Source organism: Xiphophorus maculatus, chromosome 7 (assembly GCF_002775205.1).
Source record: "Xiphophorus maculatus strain JP 163 A chromosome 7, X_maculatus-5.0-male, whole genome shotgun sequence".
In the NCBI taxonomy this organism is placed as follows: Eukaryota; Metazoa; Chordata; class Actinopteri; order Cyprinodontiformes; family Poeciliidae; genus Xiphophorus; species Xiphophorus maculatus.
Genome location: NC_036449.1, coordinates 23,728,527 through 23,754,694, shown reverse-complemented (window position 1 = coordinate 23,754,694; position 26,168 = coordinate 23,728,527). Strand labels below are relative to the sequence as shown.

Sequence of the window (26,168 nt, the reverse complement as noted above, 5' to 3'; positions counted from 1 at the left end):
ATAATATTAAAAAAGTAGTTTCTAATTTAAAACGTTTTAATGCTGATGTTTTTATTCTTCAAAGCAATGAGATGATTGAACAAATCTCCGCCTTTCTAAAACCACAGCCAACAAAATATCCTTTCATCCCTAACCTTCCCTGCAGTTAAACTGGCATATTAATGATAATAAATTATTTGTAAAAGATCTTTAATCAATGCCAAGATTCTATCTAGCATTATTATAAGCAGGCCGTTCTGCCGGGTAGATTTGTGCAAAGAAATTAAATAACATTCATCATTCTATGGGTTTAGAATAATATCTAAACCCATATTCAAATAGTTAGTCTGCTTTGAGATGATTGATTTTGCTGTTGCTGATGGTGTCTCTCTGTGGCTCCACTAATCTTCTGATTATAGTGCACGGTGTTTCTTGTTGCAGGTGGTGTACAGAGGAAAAGAGCTGAACCATCCCTTCGGCATCTCTCATTATCGCAATTTCATCTTTTGGACGGAGTACATGAATGCGTCTGTATTCCAGCTGGACTTATCCACAGGCGATGTCACTCTGCTGCGGAGCGAGAGACCACCTCTATTTGGCCTGCGTGTCTATGACGCACAGAGCCAGCAAGGTTGGCAGCTTTCCCTTCACTTAGTAGCCGTCCAATGCTGTGAATTGAATATGAATTGCTTCCTTTACAGTATGGATCCCTGTTGCCTTAATGGGTATGGGGGATTTATTACAATATGTATTATATACACTCCAGAGTAACAAAAAATGCTGTTGCTCTGTTATTTCATTGCAGTTACTGATGCTGGAGTAGATTATCAACATGTAGAGAGCTTCATGTCATAATCTTACTCCCATTCTGTCTGTTAGAAAATTGCGCCAACCAAGTAACCATTGAGGTATATTTTTATTGTACAGGAATAATATTGATATATATGTATATAAATATATATTTTTTTACTGCTTGAGATTACATGGAATAAGTGTTTGCTTAATAGCAAGTCTTGAGTAATTTCTGGTAAGTCGAAGATGTAACCTCCCATAGGACTTTTATTCTATATTTATTATTGAATTAGCAGGTGGGACACACAGGTTTTGTTGAAAGGCGGTTTAGGGGAACTGTTTTGAAATCTTTCCATTTCTGAGATTTGTTTTAATAAACAGAAGTCTGAAATTGTGTGAGCTTGAACAAATAAACTGCATATTTCCCAAAATACTTTTTTCTATTTTCATAGGAGTGATAAAATCGATTCTATATGTCATACTGTGCGAGATGTAAAAAATCTGTGTTTCATCTTTCATTTTTCAAAGCTTTTATGGAAAGAACTAAGCTCACAACTTGACTCCAACCTGAGTAGTTTAAAATTTTTCATTAAAGTCACAATCCTCATGCTATGGAAGAGAGATCTAACTATCTTTTATCTAAAAATAAAAATCTATTTTTGGCAATACAACTATCAAACAAGTGAGCTATAACCAGGAGGCAGAAAATAAAACTTATTCTGTGCATATTATAAAGAGCAATTTTATACAATAAAATGTTCAAACTACAGAAATAACACCCCAACTACATAATATCTAGCTGGTTAGCAAATAATACAATAATTGTCCATTTCTTTTTCTGGCATTTTCACTGGGCCCAACAGAAAGATGTAGGGTGTAAATGTAAAACTTTTTTAGCTGAAAAAAAAAAAGTTACACTTGGAGAAAAATAAGTTGTTGGTCAACAACGGACAGATGGAAACTGCTGACTAAATAAATCTGGAGAGATGGCAATAGATTTATATATTATTGATACACTGTGGAGCTAAATCATCATGGAATATTGCCTGTCGTACAATTCAACTGTGATTCAGACATGTTAGCAACCTGGATTTAAAAAAAAAACCCACTAAATAAATAAGCAAGGCAGTGACTTATTCCAGCACTACTCCATTTTACCGAACCTGCCACAGGGCTGACTTTGTTGCTTATTTTTAAGGTATAGTTCCCTTTCGGCATCAAAGGATGTGGCAGCAGGTGCATTTCAATCCTAGCTTTGACATAGCAGCAGTATTTGATGCTCAGGGAATGGCAGCATCAAATACTGCTGTTTTGTCAGTATTTGATGCTTCGTTCTCTCTTTCATTGAAAGAATATCGATTCATGTTGTTATGATGCTGAAAAAACCAGATAGGAGACAAAATGGATAATGTAGTCAGTATAATGTCCTCTGTGGACTTCTCTTTTTGCCATATACCAGCCATGTAAAAGCAGAACATGATACATTTAGAAGAATATTATTTTAGCAGACAGCCAAAGTGGTTTTGCGCCTTTGCTGCATCCTGAAAACATTGATTTCTGTAGAAGAGCATCAGAGATGCTTATTGTGAGTAGAGCAGTGCCCTGTCAAGCGCATGATGCAAACCAGTTGTGGTTTTTGTGTGCACAGACTAGTTCACATGATCTAGAAAACGTCTAGACTTTTTCTGTGGCCACTGGATAGATTAATTGGATGTCCAATGTTGTGGTTACTACTGATTGGCTCCCACAAGACCAAAAGCTTTATCTCATTGGTTCAGGCACTGCTTTTGGGAAAAGTGGTAAATTGAAGTGACAAAGGTGTCACATGGCTTAACTTTATAGGGGTCTTTTTGCTATTGAGGAGTGACAGTTTTGTCCAGGAAGACAAATTATCCCCACTGAAAAAATGATAAAAATGTCAAATATATTTCTCTTGCTGTGTTCCCAATATTTCATGTGATGTATGGCTTACACCTGGCATGTCTAAGTAAGGCAGGAAATGGGTTTTGCATCAGAAATGGGATTAATTTTGCAGGACTTAAAGTGGTGAAAGGTACTAATATTCACAAGACTTAGAAATTGTAAAATAAACTGAAAAAGACAACTCACAGTGTTTGCGATCTGTTTCTCCCAGGTGAGAACGCATGCAGCGTGAATTATGGAGGATGTAGTACCCTTTGCCTTGCCATCCCAGGAGGCAGAGTGTGTGCCTGTGCTGACAACCAAGCTTTGGAGAAGAACAATGTCACCTGTTCAGGTAGGAGGACGTAATGAATCAGATGAAATATAAAGTCCAGGATCGTCATCTCCTGCTGTCATCCTGCCATCATGCTAAGGGATAAAGACGAAACAGCTCCTTGTTTTTATGCAAATCAGGCAATAAGTACATACAGGTGAAAAATTATCCCACCAGACCTCCAGCTACCCAAAACAAATCCCACTTGCTTTATGTTCTGTGGGGTTGTGAGACATTATTAACTGAGTTTGCCTGCTATTATGGCTATGCCAATAATTTCTCCTGAGTCCATACCTCTTACCAAGTCCTATGTTGATTTTAATTTGTCCTCTGTACTGTTTTTTTTCCAGATTCCTCCACTGATGTTTTAGAGCCAACTCGATGTAAAAGTGACGAATTCCAGTGTCACAATCAGCGCTGTATACGGGCCTCGTGGAAGTGCGATGGCGACAACGATTGTCTGGATGGAAGCGATGAGGAGAGCCACAGCTGCTGTGAGAATCTTGATTAGTCACTTCAAAAAATAAAAATACCCCATGCAGAAGCTGTATGGGTCAATACTTTAAAAAGCACAACAACAACAAAATAAACACTACAATTTTTACAGTTAGTTCTCTCTTGCCGTCAACATCCAGGTTGCTAATTGACACTGCAACAGGGATGTTAAATGTGCTGCTGTCTACCTTCTTGGTCTTGCTGGAGGATAATCACTCTTTAACAAATTACTTGGAGGAGCAGAGTTTTTGGCTCATTTGGATCATTCATTTATTTATTTTTTCTTATGGAAGGCAGAAGCAGTATATTTTTACACCATAATCATATGCCAGCATGATTAGAAATTAAAGAAGAATCACCAGATAGCTGCACTGCTAGAATATCATTTGGGATAATCTGACTCAGTTTATCTAAATGGATGTTGAGTCTTCATAAAACAGTGTCGCCACAAACTCAACATCACTGTTGTTTAGTTTGTGTCTGTATTGATATACTGACACATACTTTAGTGTTATTCTTTGGATTATAAAAGTTCAATATCTTCTTAACAAAATTGATAAAAATGGAATCAAACCCTTTCCTCAGAACAAATTTGTCAGAATACTACTATCAGTTTGGGAACCTCTTGCATTATCCAACTGTGAAATCTTGATCTACCCTAACTCCACACAGCCATCCCTGTCTAAGGAATTGTGCTTTTACTCATTGTTTTAAGTATGCCCATAAATTTTCTCATTAACTTGGTGCAATTTATAAGTGATGAGAATTAATGAATTTGTAAACTCAGTGTGCAGCTTGACTTAATTACAAGGGTGACAAGAAAGTAGGGTATGTGGTGATAGTATTTTCACTGAAGAATATTAAAATGAACTGAATGTGACTTTAATGTGAATACTTTTTTCGATGAGGAGAGCCGTCCCCCACAAGTCTTGATTTTCAGTGTCAAACATGTGGCTTTGAATACAAAAAACAAGACTTTTCAAAGTATCTGTTACTGAGACATTCATAGAGTGTTTTTGAACACGCTGTAATAATCTCATGGCATAAACATAATGTAGAGACATCATATATACCAGATGGGCATCACTGCCTCAAAATTTGTGCAAGTGCAACTCAGCCATGACTCAGTGATATAATTAATTATTTTAATGCCACATTTCCGCCCAAAATGATTCATACCACTGTCAGATTTAGGTAGAAGTTATGTTCATTCAACAAGAAGTTTGTGTTTGAGTGAGATAATCAAAAGATAGAAAGGTGTAAAATAGTGTCACAGTTTTAATTTAACTGTTCAAAAAGTCATAAAAATTATTAATAATCACTTAATAGCTAATTGAAAACATTTTATTACCATTACAGTGAAGGCTTCAAGTAAGGATTTATTCAACTAATTATTATATAACTTGTTGGAGAGCAGTTACAGTGTGTAGAAATTTGAATGTTGAAAATAAAAATAATGGAGCAGTTTACTACTCTCTGCAGCCTTTCTGTTATCTGCTAATGTCTTGTCTAATTGTTAAAAATAGCTGGTTGAATGAAAATTCCTCTGTTGAAAATAATTTGTTTCTTCTTCTGGCTTCCTTTCAAAGAACTGATTAAGCAACATAACTTTGAGTCTTTCTTCAGTAAGAACCATTGCACTAAAGATTCAGAAAAACATAATTTTTGAGTTATTTGAGCGCATTGCTTAATTTTATTCTTTGTTTTATTTGGGTTTTTTAAATTTACTTTATTAACTATTGGTGGGTTTCTGTAAAGCCACTGTCATTTTTGTATCTATTTGAACTGTTTCAGACAACCACACCTGTCCTGATGATCAGTTCAAATGCAACGACAACCGGTGCATTTCCAAAAGATGGCTTTGTGATGGAACCAATGACTGCAGTAACGGTGAAGATGAAGCTAACACCACTTGCTCTGGTATATTCTTCATCATTCTTTATGTTTGTAGTTTTGGCATCTGTTTGATAGTTTGATGCTTCTCTTTACATGCAGGACAATTTATTTCTACAATTATGTTGCTACATTCACTGTTGGAAATATAATTACTCTTTAAAGGAGTTTTCCTTTATGTTTTGATAAAAGGCTCCCATCATGTGTTACTCAGAAGACTGATGTGCTGTTTAATTGATTTTAGCTCATTGAGCTTATAGACTGCTAGCATTAAAGATCAAACAGCTTTCTCATCTATACAAAGAGGTGGAAAGCTTTTTTTCTCTCTCATCTTTTGATAAGATGTTCTCACCTCAGGTGTGCTTTATTTATCCATGTCTTAAACCGAGGTGTCAGGTGTTGTCAAGGCAGCCATCACTTTTATAATTTGAGGCTCTTAAGAAGCTTTGGTGCAGTACTATGACTCTCAGTGTGTGCGAGCGCTATATAGTATCAAAGAGTCAAGGTACCTTTGAGAGGAAACTTTCTGTCAGGAACACTCATGGTAGATTGTCTCTATGTCTTTAACAGTGCCTCTCTGCAGCTTTTTATCCATAGAAGATCAATCAATGAGCATTAGTCAGTGGATGATGAATGTTCCTGCACTGGCAGATTGACATGCATATCCCACTACAGCAGGACATTGCTTGAGTGCTGTCATGTACATGACCACCAGGATGTGACTGAAGGCCTATCAAGCAACAGCACATTTTACACACGCTGTCAGACATGCCACATTTTGCTGTGAGACAGAGTGATAAAGAGTTTGCACTGGCCAGACATTGACATTTTGGTGATCTAGTGGACATTAGATGTAGTTGTGCTATCCAACATTGACATATGCGCCTTTAATGCTGTGATTGAATTAGGAGACCACTTTCTCACTTTCTTGTTTTCTCAGCCCGGCCCTGTCAATCCGACCAGTTCGCCTGCCAGAATGGACGCTGTATACCTCGGGGCTGGAGCTGTGATCGGGAGAATGACTGTGGGGATATGTCAGATGAAATATCATGCAGTAAGTCTCCTGGATATTTACCACATGCTATTATAGTCTTACTGACTGGATGTAAACAAAGCTATTTGGGGCTTACAGTAGAGGCTCACATTTTATGTTTCAGATGGTTAAAAGACTATTAAAAAGTATTTACATCATGATTTTAACTGCCTTGTTCCTTTTAAATATTCCAGATCATCAAGCTAATTTTAATACCAAACAAACATGACCTGAGTACTGCAATTTTGAAATCTTGATTTGATTTCTTAAGGGGGAAAAAAGCTACCCAAATCAACTTAGGTCCATGTGAAAAAGTAATTGCCTTTAAATGTAATAATTTGTTATTTAATGCTTGGCAGTAACAACCTTCAAGCAGTTGCATAACAGCCTGACATGAAAATGAAATTTTCAGCCCACTCTTGTTTGCAGAATTGTTTTAATTCAGTCACATTGGTGCCACTTTCTATGACTTTAAGAATGCCATACCTAATGTCATTTAGAGTGACCTAGTCAAAGTCTGGATCTGAATCTAATGGTGATATTGTGTTATGAGCTCAAATAAGCAGATTATGCATGAAACATTTACTATGCAGCCATTCTTTTTTTTTTCTCTGAAGAGTTTTTGCGGCGCTAGTGGCTCGTATTTTTTGTACAGTAGGCAGACAGGAAGGAGGGTGAGGAGAGGGGGGAAAGACACGCGGTAAAGGTCGTCGGGACCGGGAGTCGAACCCGCGACGTCCGCGTCGAGGACTAAGGCCTCCAAACGTGGGGCGTGCTAACCCCCTGCGCCACCACAGCACGCCCCACTATGCAGCCATTCTGCCAGGAAAAGTGGTCCAAATGTCCTTCAAAACTTGTCAATGATCACAAATGCTTGTTGGCTGGTAACATGTATAGGGGCAATTATTTTTTCACATGTTGGGGGAACAATTATGTTTTCACATAAGGCCGGGGTTGGTTTTATAGCTTTTTCATATGAAAAGCTGTAAGGAGGGAACTACTTTTTCACAGCACATTTATTCTTTATATTGTGTTTAAAACAAAAGTTGAAAAAGTGTAAAGGTTTTAGGTTTCACTGCTGATTGAATAGCCGTATCATCAGCTGGTAAAATGTCAAAACTAGTTTTCCATTTTGCTCTTGAAATGCTTGAAATGTGACTGTTTAATTTATGGCTGTGTCAGAAAGCTGTCAGCATTTTTGCAGTTCCTGCTCATAGATGTAACGCCACATTTCACCTGCAATTGATAGAAAGAAAATATGTTATAAACGGCACTATTGTTGGGTTATTTAATACAGTGCTACTCTTTTTCCGCAGTGGCTTTAAAAGTACAGCATGATACATACATTGATCAATTTACCATGTTTCCTACTACATAAATATTGCATTTCTTTTCAGAAATGAGATAAAGGGGTGAGAAATCTTTAAAGCAAACAGTTTATGAGTGTCGCATTTCCCACGGAGTTGCTTTTTGTGTTGAACTGAAGCAAGGCTGGAGTAAAAAGAAATTAGTCCAGTTTGAGCAGCATCAAATAGTAGTCGACACAGTAGTCAAAGAACCTTTTTTTGTGTTTACATGAAGCTCATCTATGTTTCTTGCATAGATGATGCAGCAAAATGCCACTGAATTCTTTTCTATGTTTCTAATTAGTTACCATACATCCACTCAACAGCTTCCCATTAAGAAGGTCTTTTTTCTCAAGAAAGGTCTGCATTACTATATTAGATTTACTGCCATTCCTTTTACAGTTGGTACATTTTCATGTAATGCCTTCCCGCTTAAGTGGCTGCCTCGAAATACCTTTTTTTCTGAAAAAGTATGATTTGAAATTACCCATCTGCTTTGGTAAGGAATAGAAAGGCAGAGTGGAATGTATTTGTTTCACTTTTTTTGTGGCTCCAACATATGATGATTTATACATTAATTAATTAATTTCAGAGTTAATCTATTAATCTATTGTCTATTAATAAATTGTCTATCTTAACATGTCTGAAAGGACAGTGGACGCTTAGCTTAACCGGGAACTCTTATTATAAATTTTACAGTTTCAAATCCATACAACAGTGTTGTTAGAATGTGATTTATCAATGTGCTAAAGAAATGCAGGTTAGATTTGCAAGAGTGTGAAAGAGGCTTAACAGTTGAACCATTTGTTTAGGCTGAAGACAGATGTGTTGGTGGTGGGTTGAGTCACATTTTCTGTCTGTTTCATTAATTTTTAAAATTTCTGTTTACACATGTCAAGATGACTGGTGATTAGAAAATGCTGATGATTGTTTGTCTATTGAAGTTAATCTATGTCAGATACTGTTTATAAAAGCTTTGTTTGGAAGAGATATAGGAACAGCTTTGTATGCTTTGTACCAGTCACAAATCATGATTTAACATCATTTTCTGAATGTATGCAATAATCAAAACACATGAGTAAATTACTACAGAAGAAATATGTTCAGAAGAATCTTTGTACCTATGTTTTTTTAAACAAACTATGTGTGAAAATATATTTACAAAGTCATATTTTGTGTTCTTCTGAGATAATAATTCCATATTTAACACCTAAGCATGCTGTGATTTATCCTTGTGGACTGTATTGTAGCTACAAGAAACATGTTGTATGCTACATTTTAGGCTCTGATGATTACCAGGTCAGTTTGTTTGTGATGATATGCGTATGTGCTACTTCACAGACTAATTTTGATAATTACTGAAATGAGAAGTTTTTTGTGTGCTGTTTTTATGCTTAGTGCAACTTTAGAATTCCACCTGCAGAACTGAACAATCACCCAGGTGGAACTTCTCATTTCTGAAAGGCTGCTAAATTGTACAGAACAGCAAGGCCTGCTTTGCTGGCAGAGGCTAGAGTTTTGCCAAAGCACTAGTCATCTCTACTTCTATGAAAATGAATGTTAGTCAGAGCTGCTTACTCATTTCGAATACATAGTTATTTTCACACCCATTACTACATTCCGTTGAGAGAATTTTGAGGCTGAATTATTGATGTTGTGTTCTTTGGACCAAAAACTAAACACTTCCTCACTGGTGACAACAGCTTAAAGGAATGATGCAGCGTAAACAGGATACTTTTGCACAGTAGCTCACTGTTCTTAAGTAGTGCCTCTGTGGTATTATACAATCTGTCAGCTAAGTTCAGTGTGTTAAAAGTTGCAGTGTTCTGGATAAATCTTAGAAAACATAAAAAACATCAGACACTATGATAGCCCAAGGTTTTTAGAGCTCTTTGAAGATGTATTTAACCTTTTATTATGTGAGAGGGTAAAGGGGCGTTTGAGGGTGCAAAAGCTGTTTTTAGCAGTGAGGTTGAAGTAGATGTATTAGCAGCATACATTTAAAGGATCAGGGAAAAGGTTTGAAGATTCTCCGTAATCACTATTTGTATTAAATCAGCCCTTTAACGGTGATTGATGTTTGCCAAACGCTGCTCTGTGCCATATCGCATCAGCCTCCCTTTGTGTGTCCTAAGCCGCTTCAGTACGCAGTCACAAACAGCCGGGGTGTAAAGCAGTAATTAAAGTTCATGCTCGGCTTCATTCAATCATAATCAAGCTGTGCAGCAAAACATATTCTCTCCCCTTACTGTTGTCTGAGCTTCCTCAGGCATCACTTCTCTGCAGGCACTCTTCTGTGAAGCCCTGGCAGCTCACTTAGCTTCAGTGGAGCTACTGTGGGTTTTGGAGCACCTGAAGCTCAGTGGTGGCTGCCTCAGAGATTGATGTTAATTTGGATTTTGTTTGTCAGTAGTTTAGTGGTTGTCACACAATGGCTTCTGCTGGACTCTCTCGATGGCGTCATTATTTATAGATACTGGTGTTTCATTTTTAGCTATGCTCGCTGTTTACTTGAAACCCTCATTATTTATGTATGCTCGTGCTCCATTCTTAACAAACGTTAAATTCCAGGCAGTCACATCCTGTCAGTAAGACCCATTACATTTGAGGGAAGTGCAGCGTTCTTTAGATGACACTAATATGATAGTGATACCTTCTCCACAGCATCAAAGGTATACCATGCAGCTACAGCAGACTGCCAACAAATCAATTCAAATAGAGACTTGCATTTCTTAGGGACGTCAATAACCCTTCTGTACAAAGTATACCAAAATTAGGCCGATATGTGATGGGAATTCAAATGTCGATTCTGACAATGTCATCAGTCCACAAAAACAGAAAAATATTTAGTTTTCCTATACATTTCCTATCACTAGTAAAAAAAACCAATGTTTTAAAGTAAGCCAAAATAGTTCATGAGATTTTTCTTTATTAAATCTCAGGTGATGACAAAGCTGGGAATGGGACACAATGGATTTCTATTAAGTTAACAAGAAGAGAAAAATGAGAAAACTCATAATATGCTAAGGTGGGTGACAGGAAAAACAACTGTAAGATAAATCGAAAGTAGGAAATTAATATCGAAAGCTTTTTGCATATACTGTGTTATCTGTCTGTGAATGAATAGTAAGCTAATGATGGGTGAAAGCTGTTTGTGTGAAGACTGCATTCTGTTTCATGGCCAAGCGTGTTCTACATCTGGTTGTATGACTGGATGCATTGAGCAACAAATGAAATGTGAAGACAGAACTCATTCTGAAAGAAACCACAGCCCTTCAAGGCTTCCATGAGCACAAAGCTTTAATCAGAAGTGGAATTTCACATTATTTTGCACTTATAATCAGGGTCACCAGTAACAAAGAATTTGGCAAGTATTTCCAAATCAGCACTATGGATACTTTTTAGATTGGAGAGCACGACCATAGTTTCTTGGTGACATTGAGAATAAGTGATTAATGAATTGCAGGGATTTATATGATATTTTTTCAGTCTTTGCAAACTTTTGTCAGTCACTCTTTTCCTCTGCATGACAACATTACAGCCTGGATAATAGAGACTTTACTATATCCATATCCAAATATAAGTACTTTGTTTATTATAGACTACATTCTACTTACTTAAAAGTTAACTTTCTCAGAAAAACAAATTGCTTAATTGACTAAACGGCCACCAAATATTGTCCTCCATTTTAGACTTCTATTTGGATAGTGCTCCATATGTCTAGAGCAGGCACACCTTTGTACAGTGTCTATAATTCAGCTGTAAAGGGATTGACCCCTGGCCCTGGATCATGTTCTCCCTTTTCTCTGTCTCCCTCCCTTACTGTCTGGACACAATCAAACATGGCTGTAACACACAAAGAAATATATACTCTGGAGAAATATGCTTACATTTTTAATGAGTTGTTTCTTGATTGCTAATTGAACCGTACGCTAGCTTTCTGAGGGCTTTGGTTCACAAAGTCGATGCGTTGCAGGCATTGCAGTGGATTTAAGACTTGTGATTAATGAAGCTAATGTGGTGCTATATTGGTGTAGATTCTTAGCCACCTAAGACATTGTGATCCAAAGGGTTTAAAATGAAAGGCAACTGGACTTCTCCTTTTTTCTTGAATGTTTTACCATAATCCAAAACACTACTTTTGTTCTAAACATGACTTAAAAGTGTCAAGCTTATAAATTGTAGTGAAAACAGCTACATTCATAGGTTCATTAAGCTCACACGAATCACTTAATGATTCAAATATATCCCTTAATCATGCTAACATGCGAGTTCATCTGGTCTCATCTCAGAAGGTAAATGACTCAATCCTGCACTGTAACATTGAAGAAAGCTTCAGGCTAAGGCCACCTCTTCGTTTAGTGTTGGTTTTGGCTGCTTAACTGCTCTCTCAAACCACTTGTCCTTGTCCAAAACATGCATATTGTTATCTTCAAAATAAGTTTCCCTCACCCACAGATGAAGATGAACCATGCAATTTAGGTGTCTCTTCTGTGTTGTGTAGCTGCTGTTTTGTGTCCCTAATGTAGAGGTCATAAAATTCATCACTGCAGTAGATTGCATATACCACACTGTGCAGAGTGTGTGTTTTGGTGTTTTGTCCTTGAGTTGAACTAGTCTGTTTAAACCCTACAATAGTCTCAGGCAAAGACTGTCTAACCCCTGAAATAAAACATCAAAATAAAAATTTGGTTCATGAAGCTATTTTAACGCTAAATTTAGCCCGTATACCCAGATATGAAATATTGATTACGGTGTTATGAACCACATATCATACAAATGTCTGCACCATACAAATTTCTTAAGGAATATTCTTGTAGATAAATTGAAATTAGGAGAAGCACAGTGCAAATTAGTTCAGGAAACCATCCTTTTTCTAAAATTATGAAAGCATAGAATTCCATTTTAGAGTACTCCTAGACAACCTCTCATACAAGTTGGATTCTCTTTAATTTGACAAATAATTTTTTCCTCTCCTTTTCTCCAGCTTTCCCTACATGCCAGCCCCTGACTGAATTCAGCTGCTCAAATGGACGCTGCATCAGTGTCAAGTGGCACTGCGATTCAGGTGAGCGCAACTAATCAGCCAGTTTTCTAGTTAACAAGTATGCCCTTTGACTAGTATTAAATGTATCACCTCTGGTATTCTTTGTGAATATTGTCTTTGTCTGCAGATGATGACTGTGGCGATGGCAGTGATGAAGTGGGCTGCATGCAGACCTGTTCAAACACTCAGTTTCAGTGTACCAGTGGGCGCTGTATTCCAGCAGACTGGGCTTGTGATGGTGACAACGACTGTGGTGATTTTAGTGATGAGAACACAACCTGCAGAGGTGGACCTGCATGTAAGAAGTCTGTTTCTCTTTAGGGTTGATTAGGTTTATTTATTTAATTTTGACTGTGCAAAGAAAGCTATAGTTAGACCTTTTACCAATGGGAATTGAACTATATAATCTAATTATTACAGGGAGCTAATCCAACACTAGAAAAAGGATCACAGCTCAGTTGCTTGTCACTAAAATGTGGAGATAATTCATCACACTACTCTGATGTAAACTGCTGCACTCTCCATCCTCACTGTGTCTACTCAATGGATTGAAAGAGATTAGGCTACGTCTTTGTTGTTTGGAGTGAGAAAAAAAAAGCCAGGTTTTGGTTTTAGTGAAGCAAATGATCAATTGTGATTTCAACTTAATACCTAAAACACACAATAGATGTCTCAAATCATTACCTTCTTGGCATGTTGTGATTCAAAAATCTTTTATGTGAAAAACAAAAGTAAAAATATTAACATCCGGTGGGAACTTGTTGTCATACGCGTATTATTAAACTGAACAATGATGCGAATGCCTTTCATATTCCAATAAATCCATTGCTGATCTAGTAACCCACTATTAAACAAATCAGCTAGCATGAACAAACTTTGGAATTGAACTACTTCCCATAAACAAATTCTCTGACAATAAATAGATCTTTTGAAATGTAAAAAGAATATTTTCTAAAAAACACAAACAAAAAAACAGGCCAATTACTATTGTGCGTTTCAGTGTTGTGATGTTGCTGAGTGGAATTGTGAAGCATTAATTGTTGGATTACTTTTGTTCCAGTGCTCCCATCTGTGATTGAATGCAGTGGGGATGAGTTCCATTGTGTTGAGGATGGAACCTGCATCCCTGAACGTTGGAGGTGTGATGGGGACAAGGACTGTGAGGACGGAAGTGATGAGAAAGACTGTGAGGGCACCAAAAGGATGTGTGACCCGAAGGCCAAGTTTACATGCAAAGATACAGGTTGTCAATGGAATCTCGGAAGTAAAAATAATCCTAAAAAATTAATTGCACTACAACAGCTTTATCTGCTGGGTAGTTATTGGTAAATTAATTAATCTTACTGACATTTCTTCTCTTTTTCAGACGTTACCAAATATTGTCCTTGTTTTTCATTGAAGTAATATTCATTAAGCATGCATACAAAAAGACAAAACAAAAGGCATTTAATTTAAATTAATCCAGTTAAAAACAAAGCTTCAGTTCAGAATTAATGTCTTCTTAAGGCACTTCACAAGGCAACAGGTGCAATTCATGTAAAATCTTATAGAGTGCAGTTTGGTCCAAATAGAATCAAATCAATATAATTTGTTCCTGTTCAAGGCAGTCATTTAGTCAAATTCATACTGTTTAACTACAATGAAAGAAGAGTAAATCACACTCATTTTGGCATTTAATACAAAAAGCTAAAATGTTCAAGAATTATTTGCACCTATGAGGCGACAATGGAGAGAAACCACTTCCTCGTAACATGAATTAATGTCTAGCAGAACATTGCTCAATATAAGTGGCTATCTGCAAGAAACGGGTCAAAGCATTGGGTTAGGAGTATTTTTTATTTATTTATGGGAAAGTAGAACAAGAACAGAAAATAAAATTAAGGAAGCATTAGTCACATTAATTCCTCTGTACAGGAAAGAGACACTCCTAGGCACAAAGGTTGTAAGGCAAGACTGCATTCAGTGGGAAAGAAAATCAATTAATGTCAAAATTAATTAATGCCAATAACGCCCTCAATTACTTTCTCAAGAAAATAGATACTGCCAAACTCAGAAGCATTGGGCCAGAAGCAGTTTCTAAAAGGGAAGAATAACAAAACTAAAATAGCAAATTAACTTAATAAGAAATACAGGCTGAGTTGGCATATAGATGCAATGTAAAAATTATTTATGGTTTCATCAAAAATAATTTCTGAATAAATTTTCCACAAAGCTAATGAGACATAAATGTCCAGGCCACAAACAAAAAATCTATTAAAATTATGAAGCACTTTGTAATTCAATCTTAGATTGAAAGGCTTAAAGATTTACCGTAGTCCTGTATCACAGCAATTTTTTTTGCTGTGTTTATCTGCAAACTGTCAAACCATCACAGTGAAAATGTAACAAGATATCAGCAAACTTAAGATCATTTGCTCTCCACCCAGCTTTTTTCAAAGCAGGAAATCCAAGTATTTGTGACTGGCCACGACAAAGCTTGGAACCAATCTCCCCGGGGGATCTTTGAGTTATTTACAGATTCAGAAAGTGTATTATTCTAAGCTTTGCAGTGATGTCAAACACATAAAAAATAAATATATAAAAATGAAGAAGATATGCCCCGGTGGTAACAAAGCTTTTCATTTACATTATTTTTCAATAACCCCACACCCCAGAATGTATGACTGGGAAGGTGTGCATACAAAAGTGAGCTTTTGCGATTTTATCAGAAATGTATGTTTCTTCTTATTTTCCTTTGTTTGTGCTGTGGCAACTTGCTCCTACTTTTCCCATGGCCCGTCCCATTTCTTCATTTGTTTTCAACATCACCTATTTTATATTAAACAAAAAAATCTATATACTTATTTCCATAGTTTATTTTTCATTTCTGTGTTGATCTCTCAAAGAATGTGCAGTAGATTATTGTTCCCACAATCAGGACATCTGTAATATAGGCAGTTTTAAGTCCATCTATTCAAACTTAGTACGTTTTTTACATCAAGTATTTGAATTACGCCAGAATTAGACTGTTACTCTGAATTTTGCCCTTCACCTTTTTGCTGTTTCTCCCCAGACAGCTTTTATCAAGAATGGAGGCTATGCTGCATGGTGACGGGTTGATTAGACCACAATTATTAATTACTCTAATTCCACTGTGTCACACTTCTCTGCACTGGTGCTGTTGTCCTCTCCACAAGAGATGAGTGCCTTCACTGGCAATATGCAAAAACCTTCAAGTTCAATTTGGGTAAAACACTGTGGAGTTTTACATGCAGTGCTTTGAAAAAGTATTTATCCCCCTGAAAATATTTCTGGTTTATGATTTTTGTCACAGTTAAGTGTTTCAGATCACTGAACAAATTTTAAGCAAAAGATAACCTGAGCAAATCCAAAATGTTGTTTTCTAATTTATTTTTTTTCATTATGGTGAAAAAGCTATCCAAATGCATCTGACTGCTTATAAAAAAGTAATTGGCCCCTAAAATTAACTACTGTTTGTGCAACCCTAGACAACAACAGTAACCAGCATTGGCAGTAACAATGTGTCTCTTGCAACGCTGTGGAACATTTTTATCCAACTGTTCTTTGAAGAATTGTTTTGATTGAACTTCGTTTCAGGAAGAATGAGAGAGCGATAGACAGTCATTCAGACGTTCTTTTTCAGGGTTTTGTGGAGTTTTCATAGCCCCATTAATTTTGGCAAAATATTTTGTTGCCGCTGCAGCAACAAGACAATGTTTGATTGGTGGCATGACGTTTTTTACTTAGTTTTTTGTCAGGTTTACTTTGAGACTTTCTAAAACATTCCATGTTTGTCTCGTTAGTCAAGACAAACATGGAACTACTGCTAAGACTTTTTTTTTTCCCCAAGAAGTCTTAGCAATATTGCAGGTTGAAATTTGGCAAATGTGACCAAAAAAGAAGTGGTTTGAATCTAGTTTTTCCCTGACTAAATAAAAGCACACCCTTCTTTATGCAGATTATGCGTATTTGATATTAATCAGTTTGGTGATCTGAATCATTTGGGTGGGAACAAGAGCAAGAAGTTGTAACTGAAATACTTTTCATCACACTGTTTAAAATAACTGGATGTTTTTTAACTTTTGTTTGAATTTCACTTATAACATTTTGTGTGGAAGACAATGGGATGTATAAACCCTCCTGGAAATGAAAATGTTAGGTTTATAAATCCACATTGAAAAATAAAGTTTTTACCCATTCTTAGAAAATAGAGTACCTTGAGTTGAGTTACAACAATATTTAAGGAATCATTTCCTTTTAACTGTGTAAAAGAAACCAGTAATGAGCATTGATGGAAAGTCTTCTGAAGAAATGTTTTGATTAATTAAAGATTAACAGAAGCATAGTAAGGAAGGCTTTTCCTTGGTTGGAAAAATAGATTTTTCATTCTGGTGTCCAAACAATCCGTAGGATTGTTGACAAACCAGCTCACTTTGATCCATTCATCCATCCCTCCTTCCATTGTTTCATTCATATTTTAAAGATGGAAAGGTTTGAGTGTTTATACAATCTCACATAAAATTAGACACTTATAGCAAAAGTGATTTAACTACACAAGTGTTATCTGGCTATAATCCCACAAGTACAAAATAAAATGTTAAAAAGGAGATGACACCTAAAAGACAAACTATGACAACTTAACAAACTCCAAATCTGCATTGCTTCAGTAACCTTTTTTTTTAAATTAAAACCTCCTAATCATCTATAGTTAGAGAAAGAAGCTAAAAAGTCAAGCAGTTTCTTGTCTGAAAATGGGCCAAGTTTAGAAAGCTAAGTTCAGCACAGAAATAAATGCCTGAGCCCTAAAACAGGTTTAGAAAAATAAGTTGATGTTTACTTATTTTTACTTATTTGAACGGCCTCTGTTAACCTCAGCCTCTCATACTTTACAGGCAAGTGCATCACAAAGAGTTGGGTATGTGATGGAGACATTGACTGTGAGGACCGATCTGATGAAGAGTCATGTGAATCGTCTGTTTGTAAGCCCCCAAAGTACCCTTGTGCTAATGATAGCTCAGTATGCCTGACGCCTGATAAGATCTGCAATGGCAAAGTCGACTGTGCTGACCGTTCGGATGAAGGACCCATCTGTGGTAATTTTTTTTTGTTTTATCGTTTTGCATCTCATCTTCACATCCCATTAAGTGAAAATTTTCCTTAAATAGTTACTGTGCCAAAAGAATTGTGAATAGCAAACTTTACAGGTGATTACTGAAAATCTCTTTCCACCACCCTGATTATGTTGGCTGTTGTAACAACTATCACTGCCCCTGGAAGGCTCTCACCAAGGTTTTTAATGCCTGTTGTTAAATCACGCTCACAAGCTGCATTACAATTCATCCCAAAGGTGTCTGATGGGTTTAGCTCTGCTGGCAAGTCAACAGTAGCCAAGTAAAATAACCGATGCACCCTCACTGCTCTGTGCATTATCCTGACAGCAAAATGACACATTTAAGTATCTGTTGACACAAAAGTGGAAAAAGTTTTTTTTCTGCTAAGTTGTGAAGTTTTTATATTTTTAATGTTCTATAGAGCATAAACATGAACGAAAGCACTAAGCCTTTTAAAAGCTGTAATACCTATTCAACTTTTTCAAGTTTTCCCATTCTAAATAAAACTTGAATTTTATGTGATAGACTAACAGACAAATTTTTTTGCCCATCCTTTTTTGCAAAATAGTTCAGTCTCAGTCAGATTGAACAGAACCAGTTTATGAACATCAGCAGTCAAGTAGAGAAAGGTATTCCCATAATATGATTCTACCACCAACATTTTCCACCATAAGTAGCATGCATATGTTTTGCTTTTCCTCCACACATGATGTTTCTGCACGTTGACCAAAAGACTTAATCTTTAGGCATTCTAACTACAATCCAACATCATACATAATTCCTAAAAATACAAGCTTTGGTTTTAACTTGAACATTTTTAAAAATGTTTCACATTTGTGAATACTCTGCAAGACACTGTAAAAAGACAACCTACCAGGGTGAAAATAATATCTATGCAATGTAACTTTAAAAATTAATTTGAACTGTTAGGGCAACTTTCCATTTTCCAGGTGGGCAATGTGTGACTTGTACAATTTCTTATTTAAAACGTCCATCCTGTTCTTTTTCAAACGATGTTCGGATTGCTGAAAGTGTCCCAGCACAGTCTTTTTATATTCCCCTTCTTCCACACACAGCAGCTTGGTGCTTGACAAGTTACCAGCATCTGTTGTTTCTGAGACCCAAGACACAACATAAAGAAAATCTTCCTTCCTGGTAATGGCAAATGTGCACTAAAAGCCTTCGGAGAGACCAAAAATATGCCCTCATGTGACTATCAGTAGCAATTTAATCTGTTAAAGTGAGAAGTGTAAACATCGAGGTTCATTTTCTAGAGCATTGCTAACCAATCCTCAGTGGGCTCCTGCAGGACCCTGAAGTGCTATTGTGGCTCAAAAAGTGGGCTGCTGGCTCATCTTAGGCTATTAGTTTATGTTCAGTGGAACCTCAAGGGTCTGCTTGATTTAGACCAGTTCAGCATGATTCAGACCTCGCAGTAACAATCATGACAAAAAACATTTTTTTCTTGGTGATTAGAGAGGGTAATCTTATTCTATCCTAAAATATGGTCTTAATTAAGGCGTATAAAGAAACCCCAGGTTAGTTTTTTTCTCCATTTTATTTTTGGGAAAGTCAGAGACTTAAATAGAGTGCTGTGAAAAAGTATTTGACCCTTACATATTTCTTCTATTTTTTTCCGTCACACTTAAATGTTCGAGATTATTAAATCATATTTTAATATCAGATAAATTAATCTGAGTCAATACGGCTACCTGTCATTTTTAAGAAAAAAACAGCACTTATGTTAAAAAGCACTTATTGCCTAAACTTTATAACTGGTTGTGTTATCAAAACCCATGAAAACCTTGATATTAAGAGTTTATGAAAACCTGCATTTTTTTAATGTAAGGAATATAAGCTAACTTTTAGCACATTTTGAGCTTTTTGAGCTCAGATTTAAGTCTGTACATTCCATACTTTTGGAATTCAATTTTTATTCTGACTGAGGCAGTTTATCCAAGAACTGCTTACCTGTCTGTTTTCCCCAGACATGTGTCTTGTAGCCAGAGGGGGCTGCAGTCACCAGTGCACGGTGGCACCAGGGAAAGGAGTTGTGTGTTCCTGTCCCCCTGGACTTCACCTGGATTCAAGCAACAAGACATGCGAGGCAGTGGACTACTGCAGCCGTCACCTGAAGTGCAGCCAGGTGTGTGAGCAGTACAAGACCACGGTGAAGTGCTCGTGTTATTCTGGATGGATACTCGATGCAGATGGAGACAGCTGTCACAGCATAGGTAACAGAGGCTTTCTTTTTAATGTTTGTTTCATGATGCCCCTGGCTGTTTTGTTGCTGTGTGGTTGCTGCTTTGTGTTTGTTTCTGTTGTAAAATTGAGTTTTATGTTAGGGCATCTCTATGATCTTTAATTCTTTAGGTTTTCTTTGTAAATGTAGTTATTAACTTAGTGAAAATCTAACAGTTGTGGTTGATTTCCTATCTTTATTTTTTTGTCATGCGATAACCTGTCACATCTTAGCTGAATCAGATTTCTCTCAAAAATGTTTTTTTATCGCTTTCCTGCCTTGAGTGGTCATTAATTTTTTATAGTTGGAGTGGAGGTGACCTAGCATGTGTGTGACAGAGCAATCACTGTACAACTGGGTTTTACTATTGCTTAAAAGAAAAGTTATTTGTTGCACTTTGATGTATACATAGACTTTTATATATTAAAAATACCAAGTAGTAAGTTTCACTTCAGTCTCAAGTAATGAAATAAATTTAAAGATTGAGACCACAAAATAATTAGGTTGTTTTAAGACAATTTCCAACAGATGGACACACTGTTGGAAGACTTGAGTAAAATATACTGTATAACAAACACTCACTTAATTTGGAAGTAATATTTCTCGCCTGGCCCTTCTGCTCTTTGAGTAACACTGCAAGCTAATATTAGGTGGTTAATTAGTATCACCTTTAGCTTGGCTAGCTAGCCTGCATTCTATTGCTTCACACATATTCTGTTCTATTCTTTCAGCTTGTCAACTGTACTTTCAATAAAGCTTTGTCCTAACTACAGCAATAGGCAATGCTTACTTAATTTAGACACCATTAATTTCCAAATTACTGACCACCTTCCTTTTAAGCAAGATAAGTATCTAAAGGACGCTGGTAGTGCGAGTACAGGGCGACTCTGCTCCATACCTACACTTTTGTGATTCTGCTGACTTCATTTTTTTAATAACTCATACGAAAAGATTGCGCTTTTTGAGTTTCCAACAGCCAGGTCAACTACTTAAATGAACTGAAACTGGTCAACATCTGATCCTTTTTATTGTAAAAAATAAAACTTATTAATGCACTAGGTGTTTCAAAATATTTCAAGTCAAACTGCAGAACAGACACATTTTTTTGTCCGGCTATGTGAGTGCTGAAAAGGTGGAGAGGTGATTGTGAGCTCAGAAATGAAAGCTGATTTAGAATGGGTTGAACTAAATTATTTCAAAATTTTAAGATGCACCATAGTGATGAGTCCTATCATTTTTATCTGCATTGATGCTTACTGAGGGAAGCATGTCTTCCCAAACTATAAAGCTTGATGGTTTACTTGACAGTTCAGATGTTTACCCCCAAAACAGATGTGTTATCAAAAATTTTGTTTCAAATTTTTGCGTTACATCAAAAAATTTTGAGTCTGCTCCACTGATTGCTGCTACTGGATAATCCATTTGATGAGACTGCTAGAAAGCTCTTGAAATACAACTGGGACACACGTGCTGTTGGCTTGTCACATTCTGATTTATGGACCCCATTTTGATGACTTGCTTCTGTCTTGCATTCTGGGATGAATAGCAGTTGCAGCTCTAATCATACATTAACACCAGAAAATAATACACTGTTTTAGTTTGAAGCTGATTGGGACTCTACTTGTTAATCAAACATCAGTCTTTGCATGCAAACTAATATCACAATTTCATGTCGAAGAAGGTGTTATTAGATTCATTGTGAAGTCCCGGGCACACGTTATTTCTCTGCTTTTCACATCTCCGTGATAAAAGATGTGTTTCTGCAAATCTTTTCACTGAAAGCATTGTCGCTGGTTTGCTAACTGGAACAAGTGACCAAAGTAAGGACATTGCTTTCATTATATTTGTGTGCAAACAGCTCTGTTGCCTTAAAAGTGTTTTGAACATGAGGCTTACAAAAAAGTTGCTTTGAAAATATTTGTTTTTATGAGTAGTTGTGTTTCAGATGGGTGTCAGACATTGAATTTAGGTAGAGCAAACATTTCTAAGAAAAGGAGTTACACTGAAGGTAGAAGTAATCTTCCTGATTGAAACAAAGAACCGCAGGCAGAGTCATGGAGGTCTAATATTCAGACACTGTTTACCATCAACCTGCAGTAAGAATTAGCAATTTGTTTGAGCCCCTGCAAAACATATTCCTCAAAAGACTGGATGTACTGTATCTACTTCTTTGGAAAATTATTTTCATATGTTCAGAGTATTTGGCAACAAACTGGTTTGGCTGAAATTGATGAATATTAATGCGCACCACATGGCGGTTTAAACTGCTGAAATATGTTTGAAACCATTTTTACTACTCAAGCCATCAGACTGGGAATAAATAGTATAAAAAAATGCTTGCACAAAGAAATAAAAACAGGAACTTCTGCTTTTAAATTAGAACAATCCTATAAAAGTCAGATATACCCTGATTTAGTTACAAATTGCTTTCTTACACAGGAAAATCTGATAAATAGAATTAATCATCAGAGATAAATTTAGCCTTTTTACTACTTTATTAATGTTTCCCAATAACAATGTAAAATAAAACTGTTAATTTTAGCAGAGCTGGTCCAGAGCTGATGTCTAAAACATAACTAGATTTTTGGGGCTTTCCAACTACCCTCAAACAACACAGCTTAGTCACAGGTGGAAATAATTTTTTCTTTAACAACCACTAATAGATCCATAAATATACTGTAAAAGAAAGAAATAGTGATGTCACCAGAAAACTAAGATCTCTGAACCTGATGCAATTTACTGCTGTGAATTGTATGTTTGATCCCACTAAACATACACTTTTCAACATGAGAACACATCTAATGTGACATACAGACCCATTCAATAAATCAAAAAATTTTTAACAGTTAATTTATTTCAGGAACTTTATCACCTCAAGTAAACCACATTATATATAATGAATACATAAAGATGTGTTTTCAAACGCATTTTTTAATGTTAAATATGATGATTTTCCCCTCATAGGTAATGGAAACATGACATTTGAAGTTAAATATTATTTCAGACCAAAAAGGAAAGTGTGGGCTTATTAGAAAGTATGTTCAATACCTGTTTAAAGATTGCTATTTTAAAAAGGTACTTTTTAAGCAGCAAAACAATGCTCATCGAGGTGTCTATTCTAATTCTATGACACAAGTCAAAGATGTGATAAACATCATACATCGATCAATCCGCCAACATGGGTCGTTTGGTGGCAGTGTGACAACAACTTTGAGATCATCCTTAAGGTCTTCCTAACAAACATTTTTTTTGTTTGTTTGTTTTTTTACCAACTGAATTACGCAAGGAATGTCACTTTACAACTCAGTTTTTTCTTCTTCTAGTATTATTTCACCAGTCTGGCAGCGGTTCAGGTGCATTTCTGCTCCCAACAGGCCCTTTGTAGAAATTGCCTGTTTAAATTGCAAACTGGCCAATGTTTTGTAATTACTTGCATTTGGCCTGTGGCAGCTAGGACTGTAAATCCTCCAACAAAGCAATACACCTTTAAAATGATTTACAGTTGAACATCTATGCATTATACATACATACATACATGCATACATACATTTATATATATTACATACTGTACAATGAGCATACCCTTTTTTTGTATCTTGATTCCATCTGTTTTGTAAATGTCTTATTCCAAGGTAATTTTAGTACAAGTTCTCACTGCATTCATATAGTTGGACCCATCAAAACGCAAATTCCTGTCTGCATAAAAAGGAGTGTACTTGTTTATTGCATCATGATGGATTCAAGAAAAGACAAGCGCAATTTTTTATCTAGTCCGAAAATCTCTGTGTTTGCCACCTGATGTTCTGTATTGTGTCTTTGAAAAAAAGAAGAAAAATTGTTGCGGTTGTTTTTTGTGTGTCTCTCTGCCACTAGATCCTTTTGAAGCTTTCATCATTTTCTCAATCCGACATGAGATAAGACGAATAGACCTTCACAAGCGAGACTATAGTCTTCTGGTGCCAGGACTGAGGAACACAATTGCTTTGGACTTCCATTTTAACCGTAGCCTGCTTTACTGGACAGACGTGGTGGAAGATAAGATCTACAGAGGACGGCTCTCGGAGACGGGTGGTATGCATTGGGGCACACACAAGGGCATCGATGTACATAAAAACTTGTTATATACTTGAAAGAGGCTGTGCTTTTATGTACTAACTTTAAAAATCCATGTTTTATGATTTCTTTTCTCTAGAATTGTCGCAACATAGTTTCAAAACGCTAATAGAGATACATGTATATTCTTATGTCTTTACAGTACTATGAAACATGTTTTGCTCTTTTACAAAATTTAGTTTTTGTCACACTTAAGAAGTTTTAAAATTATGTTTACTTTTATCAAAGGGCCGTTTTATTTCCAGACCATAAAGCAGTTCTAATCTGTTCTTGAATTTCTTCAGAAAGTCACACGATGTTTTGCATTTAGCTAATTTTAGTCAACTTCATGCTGTCAAATAGGCTCTGTTTATGCAATTTAGCAGTATTCTATTGTATGCAGCTCATGAAATTCAGCTCTGTTTTTGTGGTTAATCACATTTAAATTATGAGCTACAAAGTGAGCATTTAGATTTTGGATAGTATGTCCTTCCTTTAAGCATTGCTCTTTGTATTTATTCAGGTTATTGTTATGTGATAGTAAAATGTATTCAATGATCTCAAGCTTTTTGGTGTGATAAAAAAACAAAAAACCTTTTTTTAAAGGGTGCAGTACATTTTCACACTTCTGCACTTCACTCTCATGATGTAAGTTCATAATATCATCATTTTTATCCTCATAATCAAGCTGAAAAATATTGAGCCAAAAGACCTGTATTGTGGTATTTTATCTATCCTTCAAAAAGAATCAGAACTTTACTCTTTGTATTTTTGTGAATGGTAGTTTTTCTCCGTCTGTGGAGCTGCCAAACTGACCTGTCAGCTTGGTCTATTCTACTCTTTTAAGAAACTTTCATAAAACACCAGACAGATTTTCCCCCTTTGTCAAATGGCTATATCCAGCCTCCCAATGCTCTTTTGCCTCATGGACAGCATTCCCCATGCATCCCATTTTCTATGAATTCATTCAAAGTCACGGCAGTACAGTCACGTTATTGTCTTGTCAATATTGTTTTAGGAGTGGCAGGTATTGAGGTGGTTGTTCAGCATGGGCTAGCCACCCCAGAGGGCCTGGCTGTGGACTGGATTACAGGGAAACTGTATTGGATTGACAGCAATTTGGACCAGATTGAGGTGGCCAAGCTTAACGGAGAAATGCGGACCACTCTGATCGCGGGAGGCATGGAGCACCCACGAGCCATTGCTCTCGACCCAGGACAGGGGTATGTTTTTTTTTCCACTGCTGCTAACACTAGAAATAATTCAAGGAGTCAAGGTCTTATAGAATACATTAAAAATAATGCATTGGTTCTTTTTCCTGAACATCAAAATCACAGAGAGCAAATACTCCAATACCATTTCAACCCTTTCAAATAATCTACTCCTCATTTACTCTTGTTCCATAAAAATTCTGTTGCTCGACACTACAGCTGTTATGGATAAAAAGCAAAGGAGAAACCTTGTTCTTTTTTGAATTGGTCCCCTCTAGGTACAATTCCTAAAATTCAGTCCTCATTTACCCTGCAGAGTAGGACAAGGAGATTGTTTGTAAAGTCATCTTTTGTCTGACAGCAAATGTTTTATTCTCCCTGTTGTCAGCAAAGAGAGGACTGACTATACCAAATATTGCTTTGCCAGAAACAACTAGTAAGACTAGAGTTCAAGCTTGAATAATGACATAGTGTAAAGTGTGCATGTAAAGCTGTTGATGAAATTGCCATTGCAAAATGGAAAAAAGACCGGTAACACTTTATTTGACGAGTTGTGAATAAGATTGTCATGACACTGTCATAAACATGACATAACACCTGTCATGAGTAACATAACATAAAGCTACATAATTTTTAAAGTTTAATCAGTAATACTTTTATAACAAATTTATGGCAGATCATGATTTCTTGG

At 36.3% G+C, this 26,168-nt stretch overlaps 1 protein-coding gene across 2 annotated transcripts in view; it reads left to right on the top strand.

The window, feature by feature from the left end:
- Positions 1-26,168, top strand: part of lrp1b (LDL receptor related protein 1B) — a 320,393-nt gene that overhangs the window by 172,726 nt on the left and 121,499 nt on the right. For both annotated transcript variants that reach the window (XM_023337136.1, XM_023337135.1), the window contains exons 14-25: positions 421-610; positions 2,906-3,028; positions 3,358-3,501; positions 5,297-5,422; positions 6,336-6,449; positions 12,762-12,842; positions 12,949-13,119; positions 13,882-14,064; positions 17,714-17,914; positions 19,921-20,166; positions 24,048-24,245; positions 25,285-25,489. In XM_023337136.1, coding sequence (XP_023192904.1) covers positions 421-610; positions 2,906-3,028; positions 3,358-3,501; positions 5,297-5,422; positions 6,336-6,449; positions 12,762-12,842; positions 12,949-13,119; positions 13,882-14,064; positions 17,714-17,914; positions 19,921-20,166; positions 24,048-24,245; positions 25,285-25,489 — 1,982 coding nt within the window. The remainder of the gene's footprint in view (positions 1-420; positions 611-2,905; positions 3,029-3,357; positions 3,502-5,296; positions 5,423-6,335; positions 6,450-12,761; positions 12,843-12,948; positions 13,120-13,881; positions 14,065-17,713; positions 17,915-19,920; positions 20,167-24,047; positions 24,246-25,284; positions 25,490-26,168) is intronic.